General features: G+C 33.3%; 1 protein-coding gene across 3 annotated transcripts; it reads right to left on the bottom strand.

Annotated features, from left to right (window-relative positions):
* Nucleotides 1–782: 782 nt before the first annotated feature.
* Nucleotides 783–12367, bottom strand: LOC100179362 (exocyst complex component 8-like). 3 transcript variants are annotated; one of them, XM_026835277.1, is made up of 18 exons: nt 12349–12367; nt 11500–11672; nt 10820–10975; nt 10135–10230; nt 9860–9963; nt 9434–9546; nt 8810–8928; nt 7198–7271; nt 6573–6687; nt 5907–6086; nt 5378–5477; nt 5116–5212; nt 4580–4760; nt 3875–4005; nt 3157–3315; nt 2028–2174; nt 1284–1469; nt 783–1059 (listed from the first exon to the last, which is right to left on the bottom strand). In XM_026835277.1, the coding sequence occupies exons 2-18, from the start codon at nt 11579–11581 to the stop codon at nt 985–987; spliced, it is 2115 nt and encodes a 704-aa protein (XP_026691078.1). In that variant the 5' UTR covers nt 11582–11672; nt 12349–12367; the 3' UTR covers nt 783–984. The 3 variants fall into 3 exon arrangements, with proteins under 3 accessions (XP_026691078.1, XP_026691077.1, XP_002121066.1); XM_026835276.1 differs by lacking the exon at nt 12349–12367 and adding an exon at nt 12312–12329; XM_002121030.5 differs by lacking the exon at nt 12349–12367 and having other exon boundaries at nt 11500–11767.
* Nucleotides 12368–12514: the final 147 nt, after the last annotated feature.

Genomic DNA, 12514 nt, shown 5'->3' with positions numbered 1-12514 from the left:
TGTAGCTGAACGCACACGACGATATTGGTAGGTCAAAGTGGCAATCAACAAATACGCTGACATCACAAAAAGAAATCCTTCGCATAATACTTCAGCAAGCCAGATTTTCCTCGAAAAATATTCGCCATCAATCTCGATTGTACAGTTCTCATCCGTATCCATAATGCGTTAGCCAACTTATGCAACGTACAGTATAGAAGCGGATGCTAATGCAAATATAATTAAATAAGCTGCGGAGATATGCATAACGGTATCAACAAGCGTCAGGTATAAATAAGGGCCCACAGGCCGCGGCGGTTAATTTCTTAGGTATATTTACACCCTGAATGCACATAACGATAGCAGGCGAAGATTAATTGAAAGGAAATGCGTACCGTTGACTCATCAGTATTGTAGACCTTATGGACCACTATTGAATGGATGGGTATATAAATACGGATATTACTAATATGGTAAAATGACAAATTTTACATACCCTACAGTAGGGTAGGGGAAGATGGGACACTTTTGAATTTTTTTTCGTCCCATTTTGTATTACACAAAGAACATTTAAATAATTATAAAACCGTATTCTACCGACTTCCATAGAACGTTGTTAATTGTTTAAAACACGATATTTGGATATCATGTGCTAAAGGTGTTCCGTCTTCCCCCGCCTTAATATATTAAAGGATAAATCATGTAGTATAACCAAACTGTAAAATCAAAAAGTTGTGTGTCCCAACTTACTGTTTAGTATAATGAAGACAATTTTGATTCCATTCAACAAATCTAAACAGAAGAAGTAGCGACCACTTGTATATTTTTAGCATATTTATATTGCACAAAAACTCAATACAGCTATATAGATCTAAAATCTTCTGCCTGATTTTCGACAAAGCAAATCAAAAGCAAATATATTCTTAAACAACAAAAGGATGCAGATATATGTTTAATATAAATGGACTAGGAGTGAATGTAATTTTTGATTGTTTAATTTAAGATTTATTTCGAAGATATTTTGCTTGCGAATTCCTTTCTCAATGCATTTAGTTGGCGGGGAGATTGCTTGATCCTTTTCTATATAAAAATACATCATAAGATAGTAGGGTGGGAAAAATTAGACTTTTTATTCTATTTTCCCATCCCGATTGGTGGTAGACAAATAACATTTAAAGAAAAAACTGTATCCTGGCGACTTCCATACACCGTTGTTAATTGTTTAAAACATGATCAGGATATTTAAATGTTATGTGTTAAAGGTGTTTCATCTTACTATATATCAAATAAATTATTTTTTTTACCTGTATCTTCATTTCAACAAGTGGCAGTAAAGAGTCAGCCACAAATTTTGCGTTTTCTTTTATAAGTTTTGCTTTATCAGGTCTCTCAGTTTCACTCTGTACGCAACCAAGCGTGAACTCTGTGTATGACATCACAACCTCTGCTGTTCCTTCAACAATCGACTTTTGTAAGTCAGGTAACATCATCTGTATGTAAACAATGTATGTATCTTGGCGCCATGGCATGGTTGGTTAACTTGCCAGCCTCAAACCCCGCTAAATTTTTAGCCATACATTTACATAAAATGTTATATTCTATATATATATAGCGCATAGGCTGCTACCACTGTGGGCGTATGTGTCCTTGGGCAAAACACTTAACCGCAAATGCTCCAGCCCAGTGGTCACTAATCAGTTGTCCAAAATATCAGCCATACATAAAAAAATTTCTTACTAAGTAACATGGTAACTCGTAAGCACGCATGAGGTGTATTAATACCTGTGTTGTAACAGGCAAGTTACATTTATATATCTTATTTATCCTTGCGTGACAGGGCAACAACAGTAGTTGTGACATGGGTGTTAGACTATAGGCATTAGGCAGGCACCCATGCAAACCACTGAGCCAGACCTAATAAACCAAAAAGGCTCATCCACACATTAGAGAAATCAATAAAGTTGCATTAAACCATTAACATACAGTATCACTACAGCAGAAAAACATAAAATAAAGATATGACAAAACATATGAATAAAACAAGCTACCTTCACAGCACTGTCTACATGTGTCAGGATAGCTCTTGTAAAAGCAAGAGTGGAACCAGTAAGTCTTGAGAAACATCCGTCGTAGCAATAATCTACAAATGACTTTAAACCAAGCTGCAACATCTCGCCTACTAATCTTTCAGTTGCCTGTAATGGATGAATTAATGAAATATTATACCCTTTTTGCATGGTAACTTTATGTGCGTAAGTACTCGCATATTTACTCGCAGATGCAAAGTTAACACGCATAACGTCATAAGCGTGTCATCTGCTGTAGAAGGTTGGTTTTACTCGCATTATGCGAGTAAAGAAAAGTATGGTGGAATTACAGTTTCACTTTTAAGAGCCTCAGTTTTTAATTGGTAATAGCACTGTAATGTATCAGAGTACTTATGTTATAAACTAGGTTTAACAACATTGCGTTAAAATAAACTCAATTTTCATACGCGCATAAACTAATGACAATGCAAAATAACGCTGTTAGCGAGTTATCATATGACGAGTTAATGCGGATCGCTATTTGCATTAACTTTTTACCATGCAAAAAGGGTATTAGTTGGATATTATCCTTTTTGGTGGCAGTTTTAGACGCTATACTATGTCCACTTACAAGTTACCATGTAAGTAACTTTAATTGTGATTGCCTGTTTAACTTAAGCATGGCTGATAATTTAGACAACCAAGAAGGAAAGCTTGGTTTAGGAAAGTGCCATTAAATGTATCGCCCAATGACACACATACCCACAATGGTGGCAGCATCGAGACTCGAACCTGTACCATGTGTTAGCGACAAGCACTGTATTAATAATGCAAAGCATTCCAGAGTTGGCCGATAATTCCAAACAAGCTATCTTAAAGCTAGAAACAACTATCTTGACATGGAGATACCAAAAGACACATTTCTCCTACAGTATGTTAACCCTTAATTGAAAGATTTTTGTAATTTGTATATACAATTTGCTCAATTTTGCTAATTGAGACGAAAATCGGCGTGTCGTTTCTAATTAATATTACCATATTAAACCTTAATAATTTAGCGTAAAAAAAAACAACAAAAATATGACAAATATCTGGGCAAAAAATATTCTTTGCAAATCTGCACATTTCTAATATTGATACTCATTTTTACCTGTGGTGTTCCAAGGTTACTTGGTCGCCATAATTCTTCGGAGTTTCTGAGTTTTGTTGCATCAATGATCTTCTGCTTGTGATCCCGGAGCGAGGATTGGATGTGAGGGAGAAGGAGGTTGTTTAGGAGGAAGCTGAGATCAAGACCTAAGTTGTGGAGCTGGAGGAAAAATAAAGGAAAATTGAATTTTTGTCCAAAAATTAAATTCATAAAAATTTGTGTTTAATGGTGTGGGAATTAAATGATGATAAAATGAAGAATTTTTTTGTCAAAAATGAAATTTAGTGTGAAAATTGGGAGATGTTAAAATAAAGAATTTATTATTTTTCTCTAACATTAAAGTAATAACAAATCTTTGTTTTGATTTGGGTTTTAAAGTGTTAAAAATAAAAAAAAACGTTTTAAAAAAATCTGTGTTTCAAAACTTCATGGTACTCTGATAAAAGAGTAGCCGTACTCAAAGGAGTTCGTAAAGTCCGTCACTGTGTAAAGTCTTATAATTTTTTTAACCTATTCCAAGAGAGCAGCTGATTAAGGCGTTTAGAAACAAAATAAGAGGGGTCCAAGCTTGTATTGATGCTAACGGGGGTCACTTTCAACATCATTTATAATTGTCATTCATAATCTTGAGTCTATACTAAAACATGTCTGTTAATAAATATGTAAGAGCACAGTGAATTCCTAGCTTTTCTAACTTTTTCTGTATATGTTGACTTACCCTCTCACAGTGAGATTGTGCATTCTGTACACACTCAGCCACCTCAGAAATATCAGCATTACGACCGAATACTTGTTGAGAAAATGTATCGACGAATGAAGTTAGTTCATTTCGACTCCAAACTACAAAAGCTGAAATATATATAATTGAATTTGAGTTACAATATGCATTGGTTTTATTTTAAAATACTAGGGTGGGGAAGATGGGACACCTTTTTTTCTCTTTTCTGGTCCTATTAGGAAGAAAACAAAGAAAAAATCAAAGAAAACTACAACAGTATCCTCACGACTTCCATAGGCCGTTGTTAATTGTTTAAAACACGATTAGGAGATTTGGATTTTATTTGCTAAAGGAATATAAAACCTAACAAAATATAAGTGTTTTATATGAACAATTTATTACAGGCTAAAAAAATAAACACCATAAATGGTAAAAAATAGTAAAGTTTTAGTCACTGTACAAAGTAGTTTAATAATTACATAAAACTAAGTAAAAATTTAAATATTGTTTGCAAATATTAATTGGTCTGCAAATATCAAGTCTTTTAAATAGTAACTTATTGTTTATGTAAAATTTAAATCTCAATTCTGTCCTTTTATATTTGTTTACATGAAAACAAAAATGTGTTAAGACTTTACCACATAATTTACTAAGTTGAAAAAAAGGGCCATTTAAAACGGGAAATTAACAAAAAATACGACATACACGAGTAGCAGCCTTTTATATCCGTGAACGCTTGGTTGAATTCTCGAGCTGTTTCTTCCAGGTTGTTAAAGAAAACTTTACACAACTTGCTAATGTAAAGGGACAGGGAGCCCTCAGTTCTTAGTTGGCGGATTGCGAATGTAACTGCACTGCTTCGGTTTGAAAGAAAGAGACTACAAGCCTGAGAAGATAAAGATTATGTTGTTATTGAAGTTTTGTTAAGTTTTTATAGCCTGTTTCATCCATCAGGAAAATACCTTGGTTTGAAAGGAAGAGACTGCAAGCCTGTGGGGAACAATATATTCAGGATGGTATGCAGAAAGTATACACTTTAGTCACCGTTTAACTTGTCGCCATGCCGACAAGGAAACTTAATAAATGATTTTCGTTGATTATACTTTCTGCATACCACACAGTGTATTGTACTTGTACACCCTTTGTTGACATTGTTTTTAGGCTCAGCGCTTAGGTTAATCTAGACATTAAAGCATGGGTGCTCGGTAAATCGGAGCATTTCCAACATTCCTGATTCCTACCTTGGATGTTTCATGCAATCGAATAAGGAGAACAACCGGTCTTCTCACCACACGAGGGCCTCCTCGCAGACTCCGATCGGGAGACGACTTTAACTCACTGTGGTGTAAGGTTTTATAGTTTATATCTTTAATTGAATAGGCAGAAAAAATATACTTAAAAAAGAAGGTCGAAAAAATACTTGAGAAATTAAAGGTATAGTTTCATGGCTTTAAAAATGGAGACAATTTAAATCTTGATAAATATGGAACCAGCAATACATACCGCGATAACACATCCACCAATTGTGTGGTTCGATTATGAAGTTGTTCTCCTACTTCTACTTTAGCAGGGCAATCTCTGATGTCAGATAGAAATTCCTTGGCTGTAAGTAGGACTAAGTGTAAGAAACAGTGGCCCTTCTATGGTTTATCTATTGCCAATTGCCAGCCATATATTACTTTTTTTACATATAGTAGGGCGGGGGACGACGTGACACCTTTAGCACGGAATATTCAAATATCCGGATTATGTTTTAAACAGTTAACAACGGTCTATGGTAGTCTTGAGGATGGAGTTTTATAATTTTTATAGAATGAAAAGCCCATCCTACTATAACAAAAAAAAACATTGTGGTAAAACAAAACACAAAACAAAGGGGCAAACAAAATGCCCATGGCCTAAATCTCTGACCCAATGACAAGCCACGTTTTAGGACCCCAGCTATGTAGAATACTATATAAAAAAAACAGTACAGCCTAATTTTCAGGAACCTCCTTTAGAACAAAATAGTAAAAACAAGAGCACAGCTTACTTTTCAATATAACTTCCACTGCTTGTTCAAAGTTTCTTTGTGCAATAAAAACATCCAGATCTTCTGGCATTTCAACAATCCATTCCTCATTTAAATGTGGGTCACCAACAATCACTTTCGGAAGTTTTTCATTTCGTTTTTCCGGACTTCCCGTGTCCTCCTTATCCATTTCCATAAAAGCTAAAAAAAACAGAAAAAATGATCTTAATTTTTAGATCAAAAGAATTAAAAATGCCAAAATTAGGAAACAATTAAAACAAAGGATATAAATGACCTGGAATTAATTTAACATAAAAGTCTTAGAAGATATTTGGAAAATTCGTCAAGTACCAAAGTACCACATAAAACAGGTAATTTTTTGTCACATTGACCCAATGTTTACACGCTTGCATCGCAAACAAAGGATACCGGATTAATTTCAACACTGATAGGTGTATCATGTATGTATCATTTCAGCAAGACAGATAGCATACATTACTTCAACCCAGTAGTCACTAATGGGAACCACCCTGGGTGCCAGGTTAATGGAAAAAAAACCTTGGCCTATATGTAAAGCCCCATGCATGTACTGATGTATGACCTCACCCACACAGAATCTCACGCGCGTGCCGCTGTATGACCTCACTTACATAGAATAAAAAGACAGGATAAATGAAATTTACTTACGATTGAAGATCTTAGTAGGTGACATAGGAGTGGTTGGTGTGTCAGGTTCTGGTGGTTTTTCTCTATCAGCCAGATGCTTACGTTTCGTGGAATCCATGATTTCCAACCATTCTCTCTGTGAAAAATTCAAAAACAATAAATTTATTTTAAAATTTACTTTTAGGTCTTGTGTTTTCTTTTTACAATATTTTAACTTTTATTTGTGGGTCGATTATCATATTTTTTTTCTGTTTTTTTTGTGCCTTATTTTATAATTACCATCAATATTAACGAATTTGAACCACAGTATAAATAATAACAATGATATTAAAAAAGTAAAATTCAACAGAGATATAGCTAAGAAAAAATCGACGTCCACTTTTATATGCATACACTGGACAAAACTACAAATATACATTTTTTTTAAATACAATACATTTAAGATGAATTTACGAATACACTTTTTTAAAGAACTATACATTTATTATGCGTTTACAAATATATTTTTTCAAGTTACAATACAATCGTAAATTTAATACAAATACGGTATATAAATCCAGTTCTATAATATATCTTTAACACAATACATATAAATGGCTCTTATTGCGCAAAATTACATGAACTAGGAAGCTATGGCATCGTTTACCTTTTCCTTTGAGTTTTCGCATTGAAACATTCTAGACTCCGGAAGCACAAGAACATTGAAAGCATTCTTCACAGCTGTGTTCAAATTTCAATAATTTAGAAATCAAAGGAAATTATATACTGTTGACAATTTATAAAAACTAATAAACTGAGTATTGGCAAAACTTATAATTAACTTATGTGATTACTGGCTATAGGCAGAAACCTGTGTTTTACTGTCTTTAAATGTATGTATATACTAATTCTGATACAGTCTTTTTATGTATTTATGTGTAAAGTGTAATACTGATAGAGTCTGTTGTCTTTATATGTATCATACAGATATGCATGGACACCAAACCTGGGGTAGCATGGTAGGCAGGCATACACTACAATTTTCTGCACTGCATTAATCAGCAAACATTGTAACCAATAAGTTATATTTGTTTAATAAAAATTTGTATCTAATCTAAATATCCTTACCTTTCCTACATTTAAAAGTTATAAATACATAGGCCTACACCTTGCTATTTATTCTGAGTTAAATAAATCTTACCTACATCATCACTGCGTAATGTATAACCTTCTTTGTCTAAAAATAGAAGTAACTGTACTGTGTATAACTGCTTCAAAAGTTACTTACATATTAGTTCATTTCTACCACCAAATCTAGTTACAATACCACCAACTACTATAACTAGATGAAAATGTGCTTTAATATTTATATTTTTAGTAAAATTTGGGATATGCAGTTACAGTCTTAGTTTTTGAACATAGGGAACCTCATTGATAAATGGGTGAATGCAATATAGTGCCACCCCTGTTTTAAAATTAGGTTGACAGGGGCAATATGATGCCATCCATGTTTTTTTTTAAATAGGGTGACATGTCATACTACGCACCCCTATCCCCTAGTAATTGTAAAATTATCAAACCAAAAATTCCAATGACAGTGAGAATACGCCAAGAATGTTGCTGGATTAATAGTTTTGTTCTAACAGATTTAGCATTGATTGCAAATATAATTAATAAAGTTAATTGCAAAATGTAAATCTTAATTACCAAATATACAGTTTTAACTTTTTTTAGGAAAAGTTGATAAATTTGGTATAAATTGTGTGAAATCCTATAAATTATCTAGTAGCCATGCACTTGACATCCTGATTTTAGTTTGGCACCGGACTTACTTTTTGTGATGGATTTCTTGCCTGGTAAACCAAAACTTATAAATTTACTGCACAATTGAAAACACAACATGTATATAAATATAAAAAAGCAAATTTAACTTTACACAATTGTAATTTGTAACAGTAACTTAATTTGCGAAGTTTAAAACCTGTGAATTCTAGTACTGATTATTTAACATTCAGTACAAACTATAAACATTTGTTAAATATCCATAGGCGCCAAACCTGGGGTGGCAGGGTAGGCGCCCCAACCCCAGAATTGTCCACACTGCATTAATTAAGCATTACAACCAAAAAAAGATTTAATTCGGAGGAATGCTAATCTAAAAATACCATCCAAAAATAAATTCAGAATGGTAATCTAAAAATACCAGCCTCCCTATACCAGCAAGTTTGCCGCCTATGTAATCATCATAAAAGTTAAAATAAGTTGTTAAAACTACTTACGTCCTACATCCCTGGCATTAACAATAGCAAGTGTGTCAATTGGTATTAGGACTTGATATTTATATTTTCCTGCAACTGCATTGCCGCGTCTTGTTCCAACCCAGGTGGTCACCATAAGACTGTGGAAAAAATAATTTTGAAAAACATTTAAGATCGAACACATAATAAGACTATGTAGAAAAATTAATTTGAAAAAACAACTTTTTAGAAAAAACACAGAACTAAGCACTGCGGCGCAGCTAAGAGGTTTAGCAAGCTGCATGTCTATGCTGATATTTTATAATTTGAAATAATGGAGAATAATAAAACTCATTTTGTGTAAAAAGTGATTATATAGTAGGGTGGGAGAAGATAGGACACCTTTTCATTCTATAATCTTGTCTTATTTGGTAGTTAACAAAAAAAATCAAAGAATTATAAAACCGTATTCTCACGACTCCCATAGACCATTGGTAATTGTTTAAAACACAATCAAGATATTTGAATATTATGTGCTAAAGTATTAAAGATGTCCCATCTTCCCTCAACCTAGTATATCATACCAAAATTGGACCATTGTATTAATACCAGAAATAATTTTACATATTTAGACAGTAAAACACTTAAATACTAATAAAACCACACCTATCATTGAATAGAAAAAGGTGAATTTTTGAAATCTGATTAAAAGAATCCGTGTCGAGTTCTGAAACATCACCATCATGAACTAAGTAACGACCTGGAGCGTCTATGATGTTCTGGAATAACAAAGGCATTATATTAGGAGTGTTTTGGTGGACACGTTACACATTTAGTAATGTAAGGACTCATGGGACAACATAAAAAAGAAAGGGTCAGAAGTTACAAAATTTACTCTTACTTGTATTATTTTGCAGTTTTTAAAATTAAAAATAGCTTCTGAAATAATAATTATAACCGGGAGATTTAGGGGTGACCCCTTCAAGAGTAAAAACGATTTAGGAAATAGAAAAATAAAATTCCATAGGTTAGTGAAAAGTCAGTCTTTTAGTTTTAGGGTGGCACCAAAAATGAATAACAAATTCTTCTTACGGCACATCCTTCCATTTTATCACGCAGTGCAGACATGGCCTTTTTCTGTTCTAGTGCTTTGTCCTCAGCTTTTCTCTTGCTGCTATCTTCCTTCGAGGAGTCATCTAAAAAAAGATATTATTAAAAAAAAAAACAATAAATAAATTTGAGTAAAATATAATTTTAGTTTGGATATACCTTTAGTATACACCGATTTTTAGCCTTGATAGTACATTACTTTTCAGTTGGAAAACGTTTTTTATTATATATATATATTTATATATATTTATACCTACCTTTAGCTTTAGAAGCAAATATAGTTGTCATTGTGTCCATTAAGTTCTTCTGTTCAGTGAGAATGTGATTTAATTGGAACATTTCTCCTTCAAGGACTAAAAATATTATAATATTTCAACAGCATTGATATATAGTGGACTGTCATTACATAGCTATAATGCAATTGCTTTACTCTGGATTGCCAAATCAAATTGACATTGTAAAATAACAAATAAGAATTTAGGGACTATTATCTTTTAAAAAACAAGGGTGTTCTTTAGGCCATATGCATATATGTTATTACTTTTAATTGAAGCATTGTTATCAATTAAACTGTTACTATGTGGACCTTAATCATTCACATAGGTTAACAAATCAATTCTAGGCCATACATGCGAACTCTGCAAACACGTAGACGCTAATGGTAAATTAGTTTGGTAATTAAATAAAACTATATATACAATATTTCATGTTTTTTGACGTTGTTATTTGATGGTAAGGTGCCAGTGAAGAATCCACACCTTATGTCATACAGAAACATCTATTTCCAACTTATTACCAAGATATAGACTTATTTGGTCACTTGTTTTTAATTTGTCATGGGAGAATTCTACACTAGTTACAATAATACCAAACACTGTTATAAAATACCACCTCACAGACCGTTTACACGCCATTTATAACTTATAGACATACTTAACGTACATGAGATTTCTTTTGCAGTATCGATGAACTGCTGATAGTTGTGATAAACTTGTTTCTTTAATATTTGAGCAGTGTCTTCTCCAAGAGCGTGAACTCTTTGTCGGTTTTCTTGCAAGTCTTTATCTCCATCAGACTGAGCGCTTATGCTTTTGGCAACTGAAAACAATTTTTATTAGATAAAAATAGGACAAAATGTGACTACTTTAAGACATGAGTATTACCACATATTATTTATTTTTACCCCTGCTTAGTACTGGTCTTGCACCTAAACCGCAGTAAGAGACATTTTGTATTTCTATTCTAAAATGTTAAGGTTGTCCAGACCAGCACGCCGTGGGTACTATAGGACTTAGGCAAGGAATGGCTCATATTCCCAACCGTTTTCTATTGTATTCCTATATAGGGTACTGAGTAGATTATGTATGAACATGCTTTGGGGTCAAACAAATTGTAACAAGTTACTCTTGTTAACAAAACAAGATTATAAAACCATACTAACACTAGGAAAAAATTCTCTGGTACGGTACAGACTAAGCTGGTGGGAAGTGTTAAGAGGTTGATAGTTTTAATTTGGGTTGTTGGGTATTAATATTACATATTGGTTAGTAGTTAGTGATTGAAAGATAACGTAGAGGAAGAATTCTTCAGAAATATTTTGTAAAATTCATTTTAAATCTTACATTTGTCAGCGTCAAAATTCCTCTGGCTCAGAGACTTAGCCAAAGATGTCGACATTTTTGGAAGTGTTTTTGTCCCGTCCATGTTTAAATCCAACGCAAAACTGACAGAGTAGTAACGACTACAACCTTCACAATTTGCCCCTTTTATTTTTCTTCACAGCTATTACGTCGTTCTGCGTATTAAATTTTCGGCGGTTGTTACCAATTAACACACAAGATGCAGCTAAAACACCGGTATAAAACATATATTTATCAAAAACAAAAGATACACTTTCTGTAATATGTTAACTTCTATAGTTTTGTTTAGGTTGGGTATCTAGCGCCACCACCCAGGCATTTTCGGGCAAATATGCTACCGCTGTATCTAACATGCATTGCAAAATGTATCTCTGTGTAAGTAAGGTTTATATGTCGTATTTAGTTTAGCTGTATCTCTAAACTATGCGTGTGCTATGTGTTTTGTAAGTTAAACACGACCCACACAGAGTTTTTAGTCTAACGGCACAGGTTTGGTTCATGTGCCCAGCGATACGAGAATTTGCATACACGTTCAAATGAGCATAACGTAGAGTTGCACAAATCGAAATGTGAACATGGCCAATTATGCACAAATGGAACTTAAAACTTTAGCGCTAGAAATTTTTAGCCTTGCAATTAAACCGAGCAAGAAACTTTGGTGCTAAAAACTTAAGTTTGCAATTAAACGGAAAGAGGGACTTTAGCTTTACAAATTAGGGTTTTGTAGCTGAACAGAAAGGAAACTGTAGCGCTAGAAATTAAAGTTCTCGGTAGAACAGAACAAGAAACTTTACCATCCCGACTGAAAACAGAATCCGAAACTTAAATCACCATTTCTCATTTTGCTTATCATCGGTATAACTGTCATCATCGAAACTGCATATAATACTATTCATAGTAATAAAAATGCTCGTGCCGGATGGGGTTTTAAATCTAAGGGTAAAGGAATTTTATTTTTTAATCAAGCTTTCACAGCCTATTTAAACCGGCATTACAT

The sequence above is a fragment of the Ciona intestinalis genome, chromosome 7, assembly GCF_000224145.3.
Source record: "Ciona intestinalis chromosome 7, KH, whole genome shotgun sequence".
Lineage (NCBI taxonomy): Eukaryota > Metazoa > Chordata > Ascidiacea > Phlebobranchia > Cionidae > Ciona > Ciona intestinalis.
This window is presented reverse-complemented; position numbering and strand designations above follow the sequence as displayed.

Coding starts and splice junctions, on each gene's coding strand:
- LOC100179362 (XM_026835277.1), bottom strand. CDS start 11,581: ATGGACGGGACAAAAACACTTCCAAAAATGTCGACATCTTTGGCTAAG. Junction 7,272..8,809: donor TAATGCCAGGGATGTAGGAC/GTAAGTAGTTTT, acceptor ATTTGAACACAG/CTGTGAAGAATGCTTTCAAT. Junction 4,761..5,115: donor GATTGCATGAAACATCCAAG/GTAGGAATCAGG, acceptor TTATCTTCTCAG/GCTTGTAGTCTCTTTCTTTC.